The sequence below is a fragment of the Caenorhabditis remanei genome, chromosome X (genome assembly GCF_010183535.1).
Source record: "Caenorhabditis remanei strain PX506 chromosome X, whole genome shotgun sequence".
Lineage (NCBI taxonomy): Eukaryota > Metazoa > Nematoda > Chromadorea > Rhabditida > Rhabditidae > Caenorhabditis > Caenorhabditis remanei.
This window is the reverse complement of record NC_071333.1, coordinates 7370659-7384596: the sequence shown is the minus strand read 5'-3', so window position 1 is coordinate 7384596 and position 13938 is coordinate 7370659. Positions and strand designations below refer to the sequence as shown.

General features: G+C 38.5%; 2 protein-coding genes across 2 annotated transcripts; both read right to left on the bottom strand.

Annotated features, from left to right (window-relative positions):
- Positions 1-750: 750 nt before the first annotated feature.
- Positions 751-1688, bottom strand: GCK72_023408 (uncharacterized protein; the record flags this gene model as incomplete). Its single annotated transcript, XM_053735382.1, has 4 exons — positions 751-814; positions 872-1032; positions 1110-1240; positions 1580-1688. 4 exons carry the CDS (start codon positions 1686-1688, stop codon positions 751-753), a joined length of 465 nt encoding a protein of 154 aa, XP_053578948.1.
- Positions 1689-5709: 4021 nt separating this feature from the next.
- On the bottom strand, positions 5710-10283 carry GCK72_023407 (uncharacterized protein; the record flags this gene model as incomplete). The annotated part of the gene is made up of 20 exons (XM_053735381.1): positions 5710-5880; positions 5970-6041; positions 6415-6573; positions 6657-6775; positions 6827-6932; positions 6980-7064; positions 7112-7219; positions 7269-7357; positions 7401-7859; positions 7911-8056; positions 8113-8286; positions 8403-8530; positions 8580-8661; positions 8867-9065; positions 9117-9335; positions 9413-9518; positions 9569-9682; positions 9735-9847; positions 9896-10014; positions 10214-10283. The coding sequence occupies 20 exons, from the start codon at positions 10281-10283 to the stop codon at positions 5710-5712; spliced, it is 2838 nt and encodes a 945-aa protein (XP_053578947.1).
- Between the last annotated feature and the right edge of the window lie 3655 nt (positions 10284-13938).

Here is a 13938-nt window from a genome sequence, read left to right as displayed (position 1 = left end):
AGAAAATGGAAAATTGAGCTCTCGGGAGAGCTCCAAGGCGAGTCGTAAAATTTAATGCGCGCTTTCGAATACAAGAAATTCAGAGCCCGGCAACCAGAGGAAAATTGAATGTTTTCATAAATCCAAAGCATAAAGCATAAAATTTGTATAAAACACTAAAATATCAAGAGTGCATTTATATGGGGATTTATATTTACCTAGATCGTAAAATGGGGCATATCATAACTAATTATCTCATATCGGTATATTACTCAATTTATAGGGAGCTATTCAAAATAGACATAAAAAGAAAAAGGTAAGAGAGAAAGAGAGAAAAAGGCAACAATAGTGTGCATTATCAAGACAGCAACCAATTGTTCTCTTATCTGCAATATTGATTGATAACCTGATGCAAAATTACTTGATTTGTGATCACGATTTATTGGATAAGAATGAGCTAACCAGTAAACAAAAATGAAATAAAGGAAACATTTGAAATTCTCCAAATTGTTGCGTAGACAAAGAGAAAGTACACGAATTGGATCTGTAGAAGTACAGACGAAGTTTAGGGTGAGAAGATAACATTCAAAATTCATAGGAACTACTGAAACCGTATTGTAAGGGAAACAATTGATGAAGGGGGAGAAACGTTGAGTTACAGTCATGAGATACAAATACCAATGACATGGGATGAAATACTAGATTGAAGATTAAAGCAGTCTTGAGAAAGAGAGTTGAAAATTATGGAAGGTGTTTCCATGTTATGCCCATTTAGACCTCAATAACGGATGATCCCTTGTTCAATGCTTTTCTCTCATCATGCGGTCCGAGCTCTCTGAAATGGGGACTATATCAGAATTGATTGAACTGAAATTCAATATTCAAAACTTACCGGAATTCGTCCCTTCCTGGAAACCGGTCATCGTCTTCTTTTTTGTTACAGCAGCAGTAATATCCGCACGCAATTATGATCATAACAGAAACGGTAATGGCGACGACAATGAGGATGCCATTTTTGAAAGTTCCACCTTTCAGGTTGTCGATGAAGGATGTCTGAAATACATATTTTTATAATTCAAGTGGTGAGAAACATCTACTGGTAAGGTTGCAAACCATGTTCGAATTTTTACCTTAATAACTTTGAGTTGTGCACAATTATACATATCAATCAACTGTTCTTCTTTGAAATGAACGACAGTTCGTTTGCAAGGTACTTGGCATAGTTGTACACATTCCGCATAGTCCCAATAGGTGTAGGAAGCTGAAAAAAGATTTTGTGGTAGAGAAAAAATTCTAGTAAGGTCAAGTTGGGAAATATAATTGTGCCCGGAAAAAGTGGACAATAAGTTACGTCTGGTAGTTAACGTTTTTCCGTTATTTGACCTCAATGAACGTTTTCAAAAGTTTTCAAGAGGGTTCAAAAATGAAAATTTGTGTAAGCTTGACTTTATTGCAGCATAGAGAAAATCAGACGTTTTACTAAACTGGAGCGTTTTGAGTAGTAGTTGGTATTTTCATGTTGATTACTTTTTATCAAAAGATCAAACTGTGCAATTTCAACACAAGAAAGGTATTTACGCCTACACTGGCAGTCACTTACGCTTATCAGTTGTCGTTATTCCGAAGAAAGTGTCGTCGTCAACCATACTCGACCTCCCACATACTGACAACGTGACAAGGCTCAGAAGAACCACAAGAAGACGTATCATTACACTGAAATATACGGTTGAATATGAACGAAAAGGAAAAAGATAGAAAAATCAGAAACACTATTCATGAGAAGAGTGAAATAGAAGAAAGTGAGGAGTGGAAGAACATATAAAATATAAACTTGAGTCATCAGAAAATATGGAAAAAGAAGTGGTGGAATAAAAAGTGCTGCGTATGGAAAAAGGAAACAATGGAAAAAAATTTGGGACAACGTCGGTTCACGAACGACTAGCATGCTCAACAATTTTTAGAAGGGATTGTTGAGATTTGAAAGAAGAAACAATTAATCGCTCTTTTTCTGTGAAATAGACGGATCAAAACGATAAAAAACCATCAAATCTATCACATGAGAGTGTTTTGGTTATGTTTGGAAAATTGAGAATTTAACAATCAACAGGAAAACAAATGCATGGCGAGCATAAGGACCTTCAGCCCCTAAAACAAATAAGTGACCAAAGTGGGGTTGGAGAAAAAGAAAAAGAAGAATGAGGGTAAGAAGGTGCGCGAGCGAGAATGTCCCTCCGAGAAAGAGAAAGAGGTTGAGTAAATGAAATGATCAGCATATTTATATGGTATATAAATATTGTTATCGGCTCGTTCGACCGTACAACATTGTAGGTATGCTCTCCGCTCTTGTTAGTCATAACACTAAAGCTTTAGACCAAACTTGGATGCTTTGACTCACTTTGGCATCGGGACCTTCCTGAAGGTTACTTTAGATAGGAAATGAATCATAACGAAAATAGTAAGATGGTGAAAAAATCTATGAGAACTGTTAGCCGCGCATTTGTGCGGTCATTGTTGGTGAAACAAAAATGTTTTGAGAAAAGAAAGAGAGAAAGAGTAGAACAAGCAAAAGCGGGGAGTAGAAGTGAGAGAGTGAAAATACATCAGTTTGTATTGTAATGAAAAGACAAAACGGGGTGAAGCAGGTAGGACGGACGCCAGAAACGGAGCGAGAAGAGCATAAATTTTATGATGCGGGTCGGATGTACCTGCAGCGACGATTTTGGGAATATTGATGACGTCAATGATCATAACTTCCCGAAGAAAAGAAGAAAAGCTTCAAAAGGAAAAAACCTGTACAAACAATATGAATAGAGTCAAAAACGTCGAACCGTTATTTTTCCACGCTTGTTTTTTTCCTCGATATCGCTTTCTTTTTCTTTTTTCTAAACTTTTACTATTTACATTTCTGTTCAGTGATGACGCTCAATGTATTGAATGTTGTCGCTCGAGATCTACTTTCCCGTCACTCTTAAGGTTCTATTGAACAGGCAAAAGTGAGAAGAAGAAAGCCTAGATGAGACGAGTAATGTATTAGATCAACACAGAAAACTCTTCTCCACCCTTCCGACCATGTTTTCTAGAGGTGTATATTTCGGAGGCGCCGAGAGATAAGTACTAGAAGTAAGTAATAGACGGGAAAATAGAGTGAAGTGGTAGGTAACGGAGACCCTGGGAGGTGTTATCGAGGGAATATATTGGCGCCACCTACCACAACCATAAAAATCCATTCTCCTCTATTCTGCTCCGTTTTTTCTGCCCGCATTCTGCCCCAATTTGTACACACATTCATTTTTATCTATATACTATAGATACGGAAATTGGAGCACTAGAAATATAGCTGAGGTATTTTTGAAATCCATCTTGAATTTCTTGTTATTGTTTTTCAATAATCTGATTAATGAGTAAAAACAATAGGTTAATCAATAGAAGTTGATAAGAGCAAGAAGAAATGACCGGAATGGAGCGGAAAGAAGAACACAATGGTATCTTATCCAAAACAGAGCAAACACGGCGAGCGATTGTTGTATGAGTGTCTAAATGGGAGGGTAAGACATCAGTGCAAATGACAGGTACTTGGTACTACAAAGTAATCAAGTACTAGGTGAGAAAAGGAATAGAAAAAAAGAAAAAATGAGATGGATCAAGTGGTATCCATTACATGGATGACAATAGAATGTTTCGAAAAAGAGAAAAACGTTTTCAAAAGTGTTGACTCACTAGACAAGAACATTCGGAGAAATTTCGAGAAGCAGGAGAAAACAGTCGATTTGATTTTTGGCATCTCTATTGTGAAACAGATATCAAAGCAAAAACACCAACCACATGAAGCAACCACGTGGGCGTCGGTTTTTCCCGGTGACTAGTCAATAATATGCATATGCACTATCAGTCTGTACGCTCCAATGAATGAGCCATGTACATTAGTACTGATAAGGTTGTGATGGTGGAATACTAGTCGGGTACTAATTAGTAAGAACTTTGACGCATATTATGGTTTTGACGGCTGAGTGGACAAAGAGTACTTTTGAGGGGAAGAGTGTGTTTTGTTTGAAGATAAAGGACAAAGAAGAAGAAGAAATTAGTGTTTTTTTTTTCGAAACGAAAAAAGACTAGTATAGATAGATAAAGTGAAAATGAACAATATACTGAATATTTTTTAAAATCCAATGTCAGTTCGAACAAAAGTATTGAAATTAACATTAAGATCTGAATCGGTTTGAAACCCAAAACAATCTCACTAACTCTCTCGATTTCCCGCATTTTCCTCCCCACAGATATTATCGCACTCTCGGATGTCACTTTTCGAGGCGCCAAAAGCAGACAGCTGAGACAATAATGGTTGAAGCGTTGAAAGTTTTGAGGAGGAAAGGAAATCGAAACCTGGGAAGTTTTCGGGAGATGGAATGAGAAGAATTGTGATTCCAATTTCAATATTGGCGAGTTTTCTACTCAATCAACCCTTTCTAATGTATTAGTACGCTAGTGTGTCCACTTCTGACATGTTGAATTAGAAAAGGGGAAGGTGAGAGCACCTTGACTCACAGGATAACTTGGTTTGTCAGATAAATCGGTTTATTCAACAACGTACTTTTCAGAGTAATGAACAAAACGTGTTTAATCAAAAAAGAAGAAATCCGAAGAGCAAGTGAATCTTATGAGTAATGACTGCGTAAAGTGCAAGTGGTAACAAATTGTGGCAATTTGAAACAGAAAATTTGTAGCTTTGTCCGGAAAACTCTTGAAAGAAAGAAAAGAGGGAGGAATAAGCAAGAAGGAAAGGTTTCACACGGAATCTCTTCTACACGGCGGCGCCTGAATACATTTGTGGTGCCCGTTGCTTCATTCATACACGCATATGGCGGTGATGGGTCAGTCGACGTAGTAGGACACTCCTCCAACCCCTCCCACTTCATTGTGTTTATGTTTTAAGAGGTCTTAAGTGAAGCCGTTACGCTTGTTTCCACTTTTTTTCAAGATGAAATTCGCACTACATTATATTTTTGTTTCTTCCCGGTTTTCAAGACGTGACGTGTTTCCAAATTGTTTGTTATGACCTCTCAAAACATTTTGACACAATTGGAGTGGAGTTTACTTTGTGTATAAGCAGTTTCGGGAATCGGAGAACATTGATGAGAAAGAAATCTGTATACTTCTGAAAAGGTAAGAAAGGAAGTAAATGTTTCATTTGGTTTTTTAATAAAAAATTAATAGATGAAAATTAGAATAGACGAGAAGAATTGAAACAAAATTGTATCTACCGGAATTCAAATAGGAAAAGAAGATCACAGAGAGGTCAGGTAAAGCCTTTACGTGTTCATAGAACCGACAGAGAAAAATATGAGAAAAAGCAGGGAATTCTCGATGAAATCGACGATTGCTTTTTTCTAAGGAGAGAGTGCTACAATGAATTGAAAGGAAGTAGTTATTGTTATTTCTTTAGAAGATTTCAAAAAGAGTCACGACGACAGACTAGAATTGAAGAAAATGTATACGTTTGTGTAGTGTGGGATTGTGTTGAGTTTGAGATGAGGTGCAATTGCACATGAAGGAGGGAAATTAAAGATTGTGGGACAAGATACTAGCGAGAGGACATCAAGACTGGATTCTGAAACAAACCCACCAAGAAGAAAAGATAACATTATAAGGAAATTGGAAAAAAATGGCAAAGGAAATTGTGAACCGAATCTGAAAAATATAGTAAGAAATCAAAATGTTAGATCATTGGAAAAATTATTTGAGAAGTGAATCCTTTCTTTCCATCTTCTGCATCTCAATACTATTCGTACTGTCGCGTCGTGGCACATAACGGCAACTACGCTCCGATGAGGATGACAAGAAAACGCGATAGCAATTGGCGGTGGTCACGCTTTCGGGAAGAGCAGCCAGGAAAGTGGGCAAAATCTGAAGACGAAAAAGGGCATGTACGTTCTGAGGTTTTAATTAAATTTGAGGGTCCAATGAAAGGGGTGGGCTGAAAGAACCGCTCTTACCAAGAGGCCATGTAGCATTCCAAATGTGACCACCAGGAAGATTGCGGCAACGAAAACAGATGGTGAATAGCTCTGCAAAATCATTGAATGTGTAAATATTTCAAGTGCTTTCACTGTTTCAAACTTGTTTTGTATTCTGTCGTATAAAGTGGTATATAAAAACCCGTTATTTTAGGATTCTATCAGTGATATCTTACTTTATTCTGTGTTTTTGAATCATGTCACATAAACGCATTCTAAATGTAGAAGTACGACTACCCACATTCACACATTTCTCAAGAGGGTGTTGGCAAAGAGCAAATGCAATAACGGAGTAACTATTTACTCCGGAAGTTACGTCACCTCTGAGGTTGCGTCAATTATAGATGAGGTCTTAAGAACACTGTGTCACCTGATCAAACATTTCCGGTCACCCTATCGGTCTCTTCCTGAAGGATTAACTTACCGCGCGGAATAACAACGGAAGAATGCAGCAGATGGTTGAGACACCAGCCTGAATCATTGGCCATGCCACAGCTCCGAGAGTGTGCTCCAAACGTTCGGTCGATCCTTTCAATGGAATCTTCTTAATTTTTCCGTTCCGAATCTCTTTTCGATGTGCCAACTGCAATGGTCAATTGTAACAATAACGAAAAAGAGACAAGTTTGGATAGGAGATCATCCAGTTGTTTGCTGAACGTTTCTAACCTGGAAATGGTACGCGACGTGAGCAATAAAGTCAACAGACAGTCCGATTGACATCAAAACAGCCGCCATGACAACTGGGTCAAGATCGAAGGACCATAAAGAAAGGAATCCCATAACGCCTGGAATAATAAAAGCGGGTTGGATTTCAGATGGATAATTGGGGATTTTACCAGTAGTGATGGAGGCAATGGAAAATGTCGCAGTGATGATAGAGCAAGGATTTGGAATAAAAATGGCACATACAACCGCCATACATACAAGAGTCCAGATGCCAGTCTGAAATCAAAAATTAGTTTTATTATATGCCCTCTGTTTAAAATCACCTGTGTCGCAGTTCTACCCAAACTGAGCATTTGATCTACAAACATTCCATTTGGCTCCCATACTGTGATATTCAGATCCGAGTAGCTGAAGAAAAAGAGGAATTAGATTTTCCTCCCGATAACATTTCTCACTTATGCGCAACTTTTCTCCAATCTGTCATCAACTGAATACGAGTGTCCCAAGAGGATGTGTTGTCATATGCTACGTTCATCATGAAGCGATCGAGTTTGATGATGTCTCTGAAAAATGAGAGCAGGATTGTAAAAGATGAACAGAAAGGATACAAACCCTTCATAGTGGTAATGAATGAAACTGTCCCAGTGTTTGAAGAAGGGGGATTTGAGAAATTCTGGTAGTTTCGCAGTTGTAATATTGGCCTGAAATAGATAACATGAAGAGTTCCCTCGAGGATTTGTATACCTCATATGGATTAATTTCTTCTTGAACATCTGGAGTGGATAATCCAAGGAAAGCGAACAAATCAAAAGGTTCTCCGTAATAAAAGAATTTGACATAATCACGGAGCCAAAGAAGTGTAGATGCTTTCCCTTTACAGTTATGCATTCTCTCAAATTCATCAACCATATTCCAATAACGAGCCATTTGATTTCTATTTTCCAGGTCTAATGGAGCGTTGACCAAGATGGTCACTGGGTGATAGTTAGCCCAGACAAGATTTGTCAGAACCAAATTTGGTCGTTGAAGTGGAGAATCCTTTGGAAGAATCTTGACGGCATCCAGACGAGTTTTCATTGTCATTAGTCCATAGATTGCAAAGTACCAATAACATGCAGTTCCCAACATTACAAAAACTGCGAAGACTTTATGGGATAAGATTTTGCAATAAATATTAATGCATCTCTTCCAACACGCTTTTAGCTGAAAACTCATTATATTAAAACCCCTTCTGTATTCTGAAACATTGAGTACCCATTTGCGCCATTTACTATTATTAGTCGATGTTGTCTTGTGCTCATATTTAGTAGCCACTGCTAAGATGGGACCGAAGAGTACAAGTTGTAAAATGTATGTGAGAGCTAAGGCGATTGAAGATGCAATACAGAAAAGACGAGTTTCTGAAAATAGAAGTGTCGAGTGATGTCACACATCACTCCTACTCCTTTCAACAAACCTGGAGTTGGTGCAAGTGCTCCAATGGCAAAAGAGAGAAAGTCAGTGAGGGAGGTAATTGTGATTGATGGACCGACGGACTCATAAACCATTCCAAGGCGATTTCCCGTCCCGCTTTCTTGAGCTCTTCTTTCTTTTTGCCAACTGTGAATCATCAGGAAACACGAGTCGACTCCTATAAACTTTGGTTTTCGAAAAAGAACTCTTTTTTTTTGAAAAGATGCAATTTTCTCTCCGACTCAAAAGAAATGTTGAGCCGCAGCGAGGAGAAGAAACAAAAAAGTAACTAACCGATTCCCATGACCAAGAATGGCATGACAAGCATAAAAGAGTTCACACGTAGACCGATGATAGATACAATTCCATAAGTAGAGGTAATGGCAAGAATCGGGCATAGTACAGCACCAAGACTAATGAGCCTAAAGTGTTTCAAATAAAATGTTATGATTGCTCGGGTGATGCACTCACAATTTTCCTTGGTCCAAGCAATTATGGTAAACAGCAGTGAGGATAACACAAAGACTGACAAATGTGATTTCGAATCCGAATCCTGAAAAAGGAACAGAACAGTTTGGTATAAAGGCATTGAACAGAGAAAAAAGAACATTTTAGGTTTACTAACGGATTTGTTCAAAAGAGTGCTCTACTCCAAAACCGAGACTTCAATGCTATCGTACTGCAGAAATTTCTTTTAGTTATAGCTATTTTGTGATAATGAACTTTTGACCATCTTGCTATAAAAAATCTATAATTACCTGCTGCAAAAAACGGTGTTAACCGTCTTCCGTCCTTCATCATCTCATTATCAAGAACATCTGTTCCCACAATTTGCACATCCACAATATCACTTTTGTACTCATTCAAACTCCACTCGTAGGCGTCCAATTCCCATTTACTCAAGTCCTTTTCCTTCTCTGCCGAGTCTCTGTCCCCACGGAAAATGAAGACAATGACCTTTAAAACCCAATTATTTTTGTTATCCATTCTTTTTTTTTATTTGTATACCTCAACGTGCTTCATATTAGTGATGACGCGATGTGGGGGAAGATCGAGAGCAAGATCAGTTGTATTATCTTCAGATTTAGGATTTAGTTCAACTCCGAATAAACTCCTTTCCAAATGAATATCAAATCCGTTCATAGTGGCAAGCGGATACGATAGATTGGTGCTTTTCGAAAGTCGCTGTTCACCAGTAAACAACTTGTACTGATCGTCATAAGCACTCTGTAATCATAAACGCTTGATGATTGGTGATTCGAATTCGAATTCATCTGATTTTTGAATTGCTGAATTTCACAAACCTTGTAAAGCTCAAAGACCTTGTTAATTTGACAATACGGCTCACAGAGCTCACTGAACCGAAGAACGCGTCCATCACGAGTACCATTGAATTCATTAAGGAAAAACCTGATATGATTATGAAATAAATGTTTTCCGGCTCAATAAGATATTCTTACTTGGATAGCTTCTCTGCTTCGTCCAAATTTTCTTTAGCGTGCATAGTGGTTCCATTTTTAGGCATAAGAATCATTATAGTCATAGCAGGGTCGCCAGAAATGTTGTAGAATTCCCTGAAATACATATGTTTAGACAGCTGAAATACAACAAAAAAAAATAACTAACCGAAGAACATCAGTCTCGTATCTAGAAGGTGCGTTTGTTGGTGTATACCCGTCACGGATTCGATCTTTGAGTACCATGTTATACATTCCTAGTGAGTTAATCGAGATCAAAAGCTGAAATTCAGAAATGAAGAAATAGTTGCAATCAGTGAAGTTCCATACCGCAACGACAAGATACGCATGGGGATATCGTCCAACAGAATACCCAACAAGATAAAACATACGGCGAAGACTGAGAAAACCATGCAGACAGTTCAACTTTTCTTGACGGTTGTCCATGGCTAGAATAAAGTTTTTTGTTTTCTCATGACATCACGTTTCGTTTAAACTCCACAATTAGCTTTTCGGTCATGTGATGTTTATCTTATCAAGGGATCGTGTTACTATTTGAGAAAGCTCGAATGCTAGTTGACATCAGATAAAACCAAATAAGAAACAAATTCAAAAGTTGAAAATGTTTTTTCTGGCTAATTGACTAACCCGATACGGCTCTTTCCTGCTCCTCCTCAACTGCCGCATTTTCGGTGTTCAATGGATCGCTATCCGACATTGGTAACTTATCGTCGTTTACCCGATCCTGGAACTGAAAATAAGAAATGTGAATAGAAAGAGAATAGTGAAAAAAGTTTCCAAGCATATCCAGAGAAGAAGTTCTCTCGTTTTTCCTCGTGTGAAAAAGTGCCAACGGCTATAATTACTTACCTCGGTCATCCTACGGTGCTCGACTGCTTTTCAGTGCATGCCACAAACCCGCTAATCACTCTGAAATTTATGGAGTAGAAAGAAAAATGTGAGAAACTCTCAGAATAGGGCGAGAAAGCTGTGACGTTGGTTGGTGATCACAGAAAATGGATAAAGGGCGAGGTGAAGCTCAAATACTGATCAACTCTGAGAGGCGCGGTCGGTCATGCGAGTGAGCCGTTGACGAGTCTATTCAGAAAACATAAAAAGTAGCTGGCTTGAAGTAAAAGTAGGCGTGGATCATTAACAAGTGTGTCGATAGGGCTCTAGTTGGCATGGATACAAAGATAAGAAATAATAAGCGTTTCAGGTGTACATTCTAGAACAGAGCAAGAATTGTTGAAAGTTTGAATACGAAAAAGTACTAGCACTAAACGTTGGAGAATAGTCGATTAAGGCAACACAATTCCAAAATATCCACAAGCACACTTTTAAAATTTCACATTCCACTGAATCAATATAAAATGACCGTCGACAAATATTAGCAAAGTTTTCAGCTCAGCCGCTTTGAACTTTCCAACATTGCGTTTCTTATATTACTTCCAAGGCAAAATTCCAACACAAATGGAGAAATACGCGCCCAAAGAGTTGTTCTCAATATTTCTCAAAATGAGCTCACTTTTTCTTGGTATTTCGAAAATTCCATGTTTACTCTGAACTTTGTGGTTTACATGTGCGCGCTTGTGTATATTTGTGTATGTGCAAATACGAGTTTTGTAGGGTAAGGCGTAGCTGAAACTACACCGAGCAGATTCTGGCTCGAGCCTTAAATGTGGTTTGCCAGAGCGAGCTTATGCTCCGAGAGTCGAATCATGCACTATATCCTTTTATGGCACCAGTTGTATTATAGAGAATGTCGATAGAATAATTGGGTTATAGCGGATATAGCCACCCGGAATCTGCAATGTCTTTTCTCCTCTATTGTCTTGTGCTTTTTTGGACCAACTTGAGGAAAACTTAAGAATCCAAGAAACAGGGAGAAATATGAAGACGAAGAAAAAGTGTAGAAGGCACACACGCAAACGCTTTGAGTTGAAATGAAAATGTGTATAATCTGTGAAAATTGTATACATTTCCCCGTCAGGCACAGAAGCTGAAACGTTGCAGTCGGCGTAAATGATTTGTCGGAACAGACAAAAACCCCCTGGTTGTTCCCAAGAGAGGTACCAAAACATTGGACACAAAAAATGAGGATAGGAAAAGAATGAGGGTCTAGAAATGGATAGCGCCCGGATAAGGAATGAGGATAGGGGATGAGGAGGAGCATCAATTTTTCAGTGAGGGGGTGTATACTTTCTATGGAAAAACGGAGGAATGGGATGGCATTCTGCAAAGATGGATTGGATGACCAGAAGACTAGAAAAACCGACAACGTTTGTGCGTCATGAGGAATTTCAAAGGGAGGTCCCATTCAGAATTGATGGGTTCCTATTGCTTCGAGCATTCTGGGAAATGTGTCCTTTGAATTTCCTACCGAACACGATTTTATCGCTTTCTTTGATCGAGCTTGCATATATGAAAAATGTTCAGTGAAGAGAAAAAGAAAAGGCACGTTGAATATCCACGTAATGAAGTTATTCATGATCTGATCAGAAAAGTATCAAAGAAAATATTCAGGTGTTAAAAGTTCAGGCAGCATACATCAGCTGCTCCGATTTCTAAGTTAAGCTCCTTTTTAGTTTGAGAAGAGGAGGGGGCGTACTTGCTTCCAATTGCTTCTCACACATACTAATTAATAGTTTTCCCAATACGTTTGTCAGTGGAGACTTGTCAGATACAATACCCTACCTTGAAAACACGATATTAGGAAAATAGTGTTAGTTTGGGCTAGCAGATAGAGGCGTGACGGTCTAGAACAGCAGGGTGGTCTGAGTCCGAACGAAAAGTGAAGAGTGGGGTACTGTAGGGGTTGTCAGGTGAGCTGGTGTTGATCCTATTCCTAGAGATGGGAGATCTAAATAAAAAAGTGCTCTTACTCGATCCGGTTTGGGACCGTCCGAAGTTTTTGGAAGTCGATTTGCATGTTGGATGCAATAACTGAAGTGAAGAAGAATTGAGTAGCCGCCATAGGGGGCAGACAACAGGAGAGGGGGTGTGAGCAAGAGGTTTGAGCCGGTGGAGACACTAGGAAATTCGAGGAGATCGGCGTACCAAAGTCGCTGAGACGCTGAGAAGAAGAGCGAAGGAGCATTCGGAGGAGCACGAGCAATAGGGACACAACCAACCAACTCACGGCCCTCTCCTTTTTCAATGTGTGGCCAGGCCCGGGTGACTCGTTCTCTTCTCTTGCTTTCTTTTCTCCGAAGTGAAAAAGAAGAAGTGGAAAAGACACAGGAAAAGATAGAAGAAGAAGAAATAATGCACATGGCTCACGCATTTTCTCCGCTCTGACTTCGAACATATTCCGCGTGTTCCGTTCCATCCGACTCTCTGTTTCATCCGCGCACTCCGTGTGGTCTCACTTTACTTGTCAACTCAGCCTCCTCTCTTCCGACTTCTCTCTCGCTCTATTTTGAAGGCTCAGCACAATCACGGTTTTTCTCTCTTTCTAATTTTATGACTTGACCGCTCAGTTCCGCTGTGCACGGCATTTTTCTTTTCATCTCATTTTGTGGAGATATTGGTTTAAAAATGTCATCCCTTTCAGAATTTCAATTTGGTTAGAGTGCATCCTTATTGAGATTAGAGAAATGAAAAGGACTCATATAAGTTTTTTAAAAAGAAATTCAATCAAGTTGAAAGGAAAATAGTCACATGAGATCAAAAGGTATAGGGTCTGAAGTTATCTGAAGAACCGGAGATTAAGAAGTCAAGTCTGATTACGTCAAAAATAAGAATGCTCTTTTGTTACCAGGGGCTTGACTAAGTGCATAATCTTCAAATTGAATAAAAATAGGTAGCATGAATAAAGTAAAACTCTGGAGTCAGTAAAACTACATATTCAAGGTCTGAAGAAAATGACTTGTGAAGTTCATTTTATGAAAATTATTAATATTTTGTGGTAAGCCTGAAATTGTATAAATACGCGTTATTACGTCAAATGTGTTAGAGTATACACACCACACTTATTAGGTAAGAATGAAAGTAAAATAATACTATTCCTTCGAAATATTTTACAGAAGGATATTACTGATTTTTCAGAAGTATATACATCAATTCACTAGTTTTGACAAGTGCAAGTTATGACGTTACCCGTGATCACTTACTTTGAAAGAGTGTAACAAATTTCTAATCCGCGTAGAAAATATCTTTCTCTTGTCTTAGAAAAGAAGTGGAATAGAAGAATGACTAGTTCAACTATGGATCTCCTTTCTGTCTTACTTTTACGATTGTACGTTTTAGATGTGCCTGCTTCATTTCATCTAGCTCTTTTTTTAAAATGTCAATTCTTCAATTTTACCAAAGTGCGTTAGATAAATTAGTACCACTCACTTCTGTTTTTGCTAACATCAGTCGGAAAGATG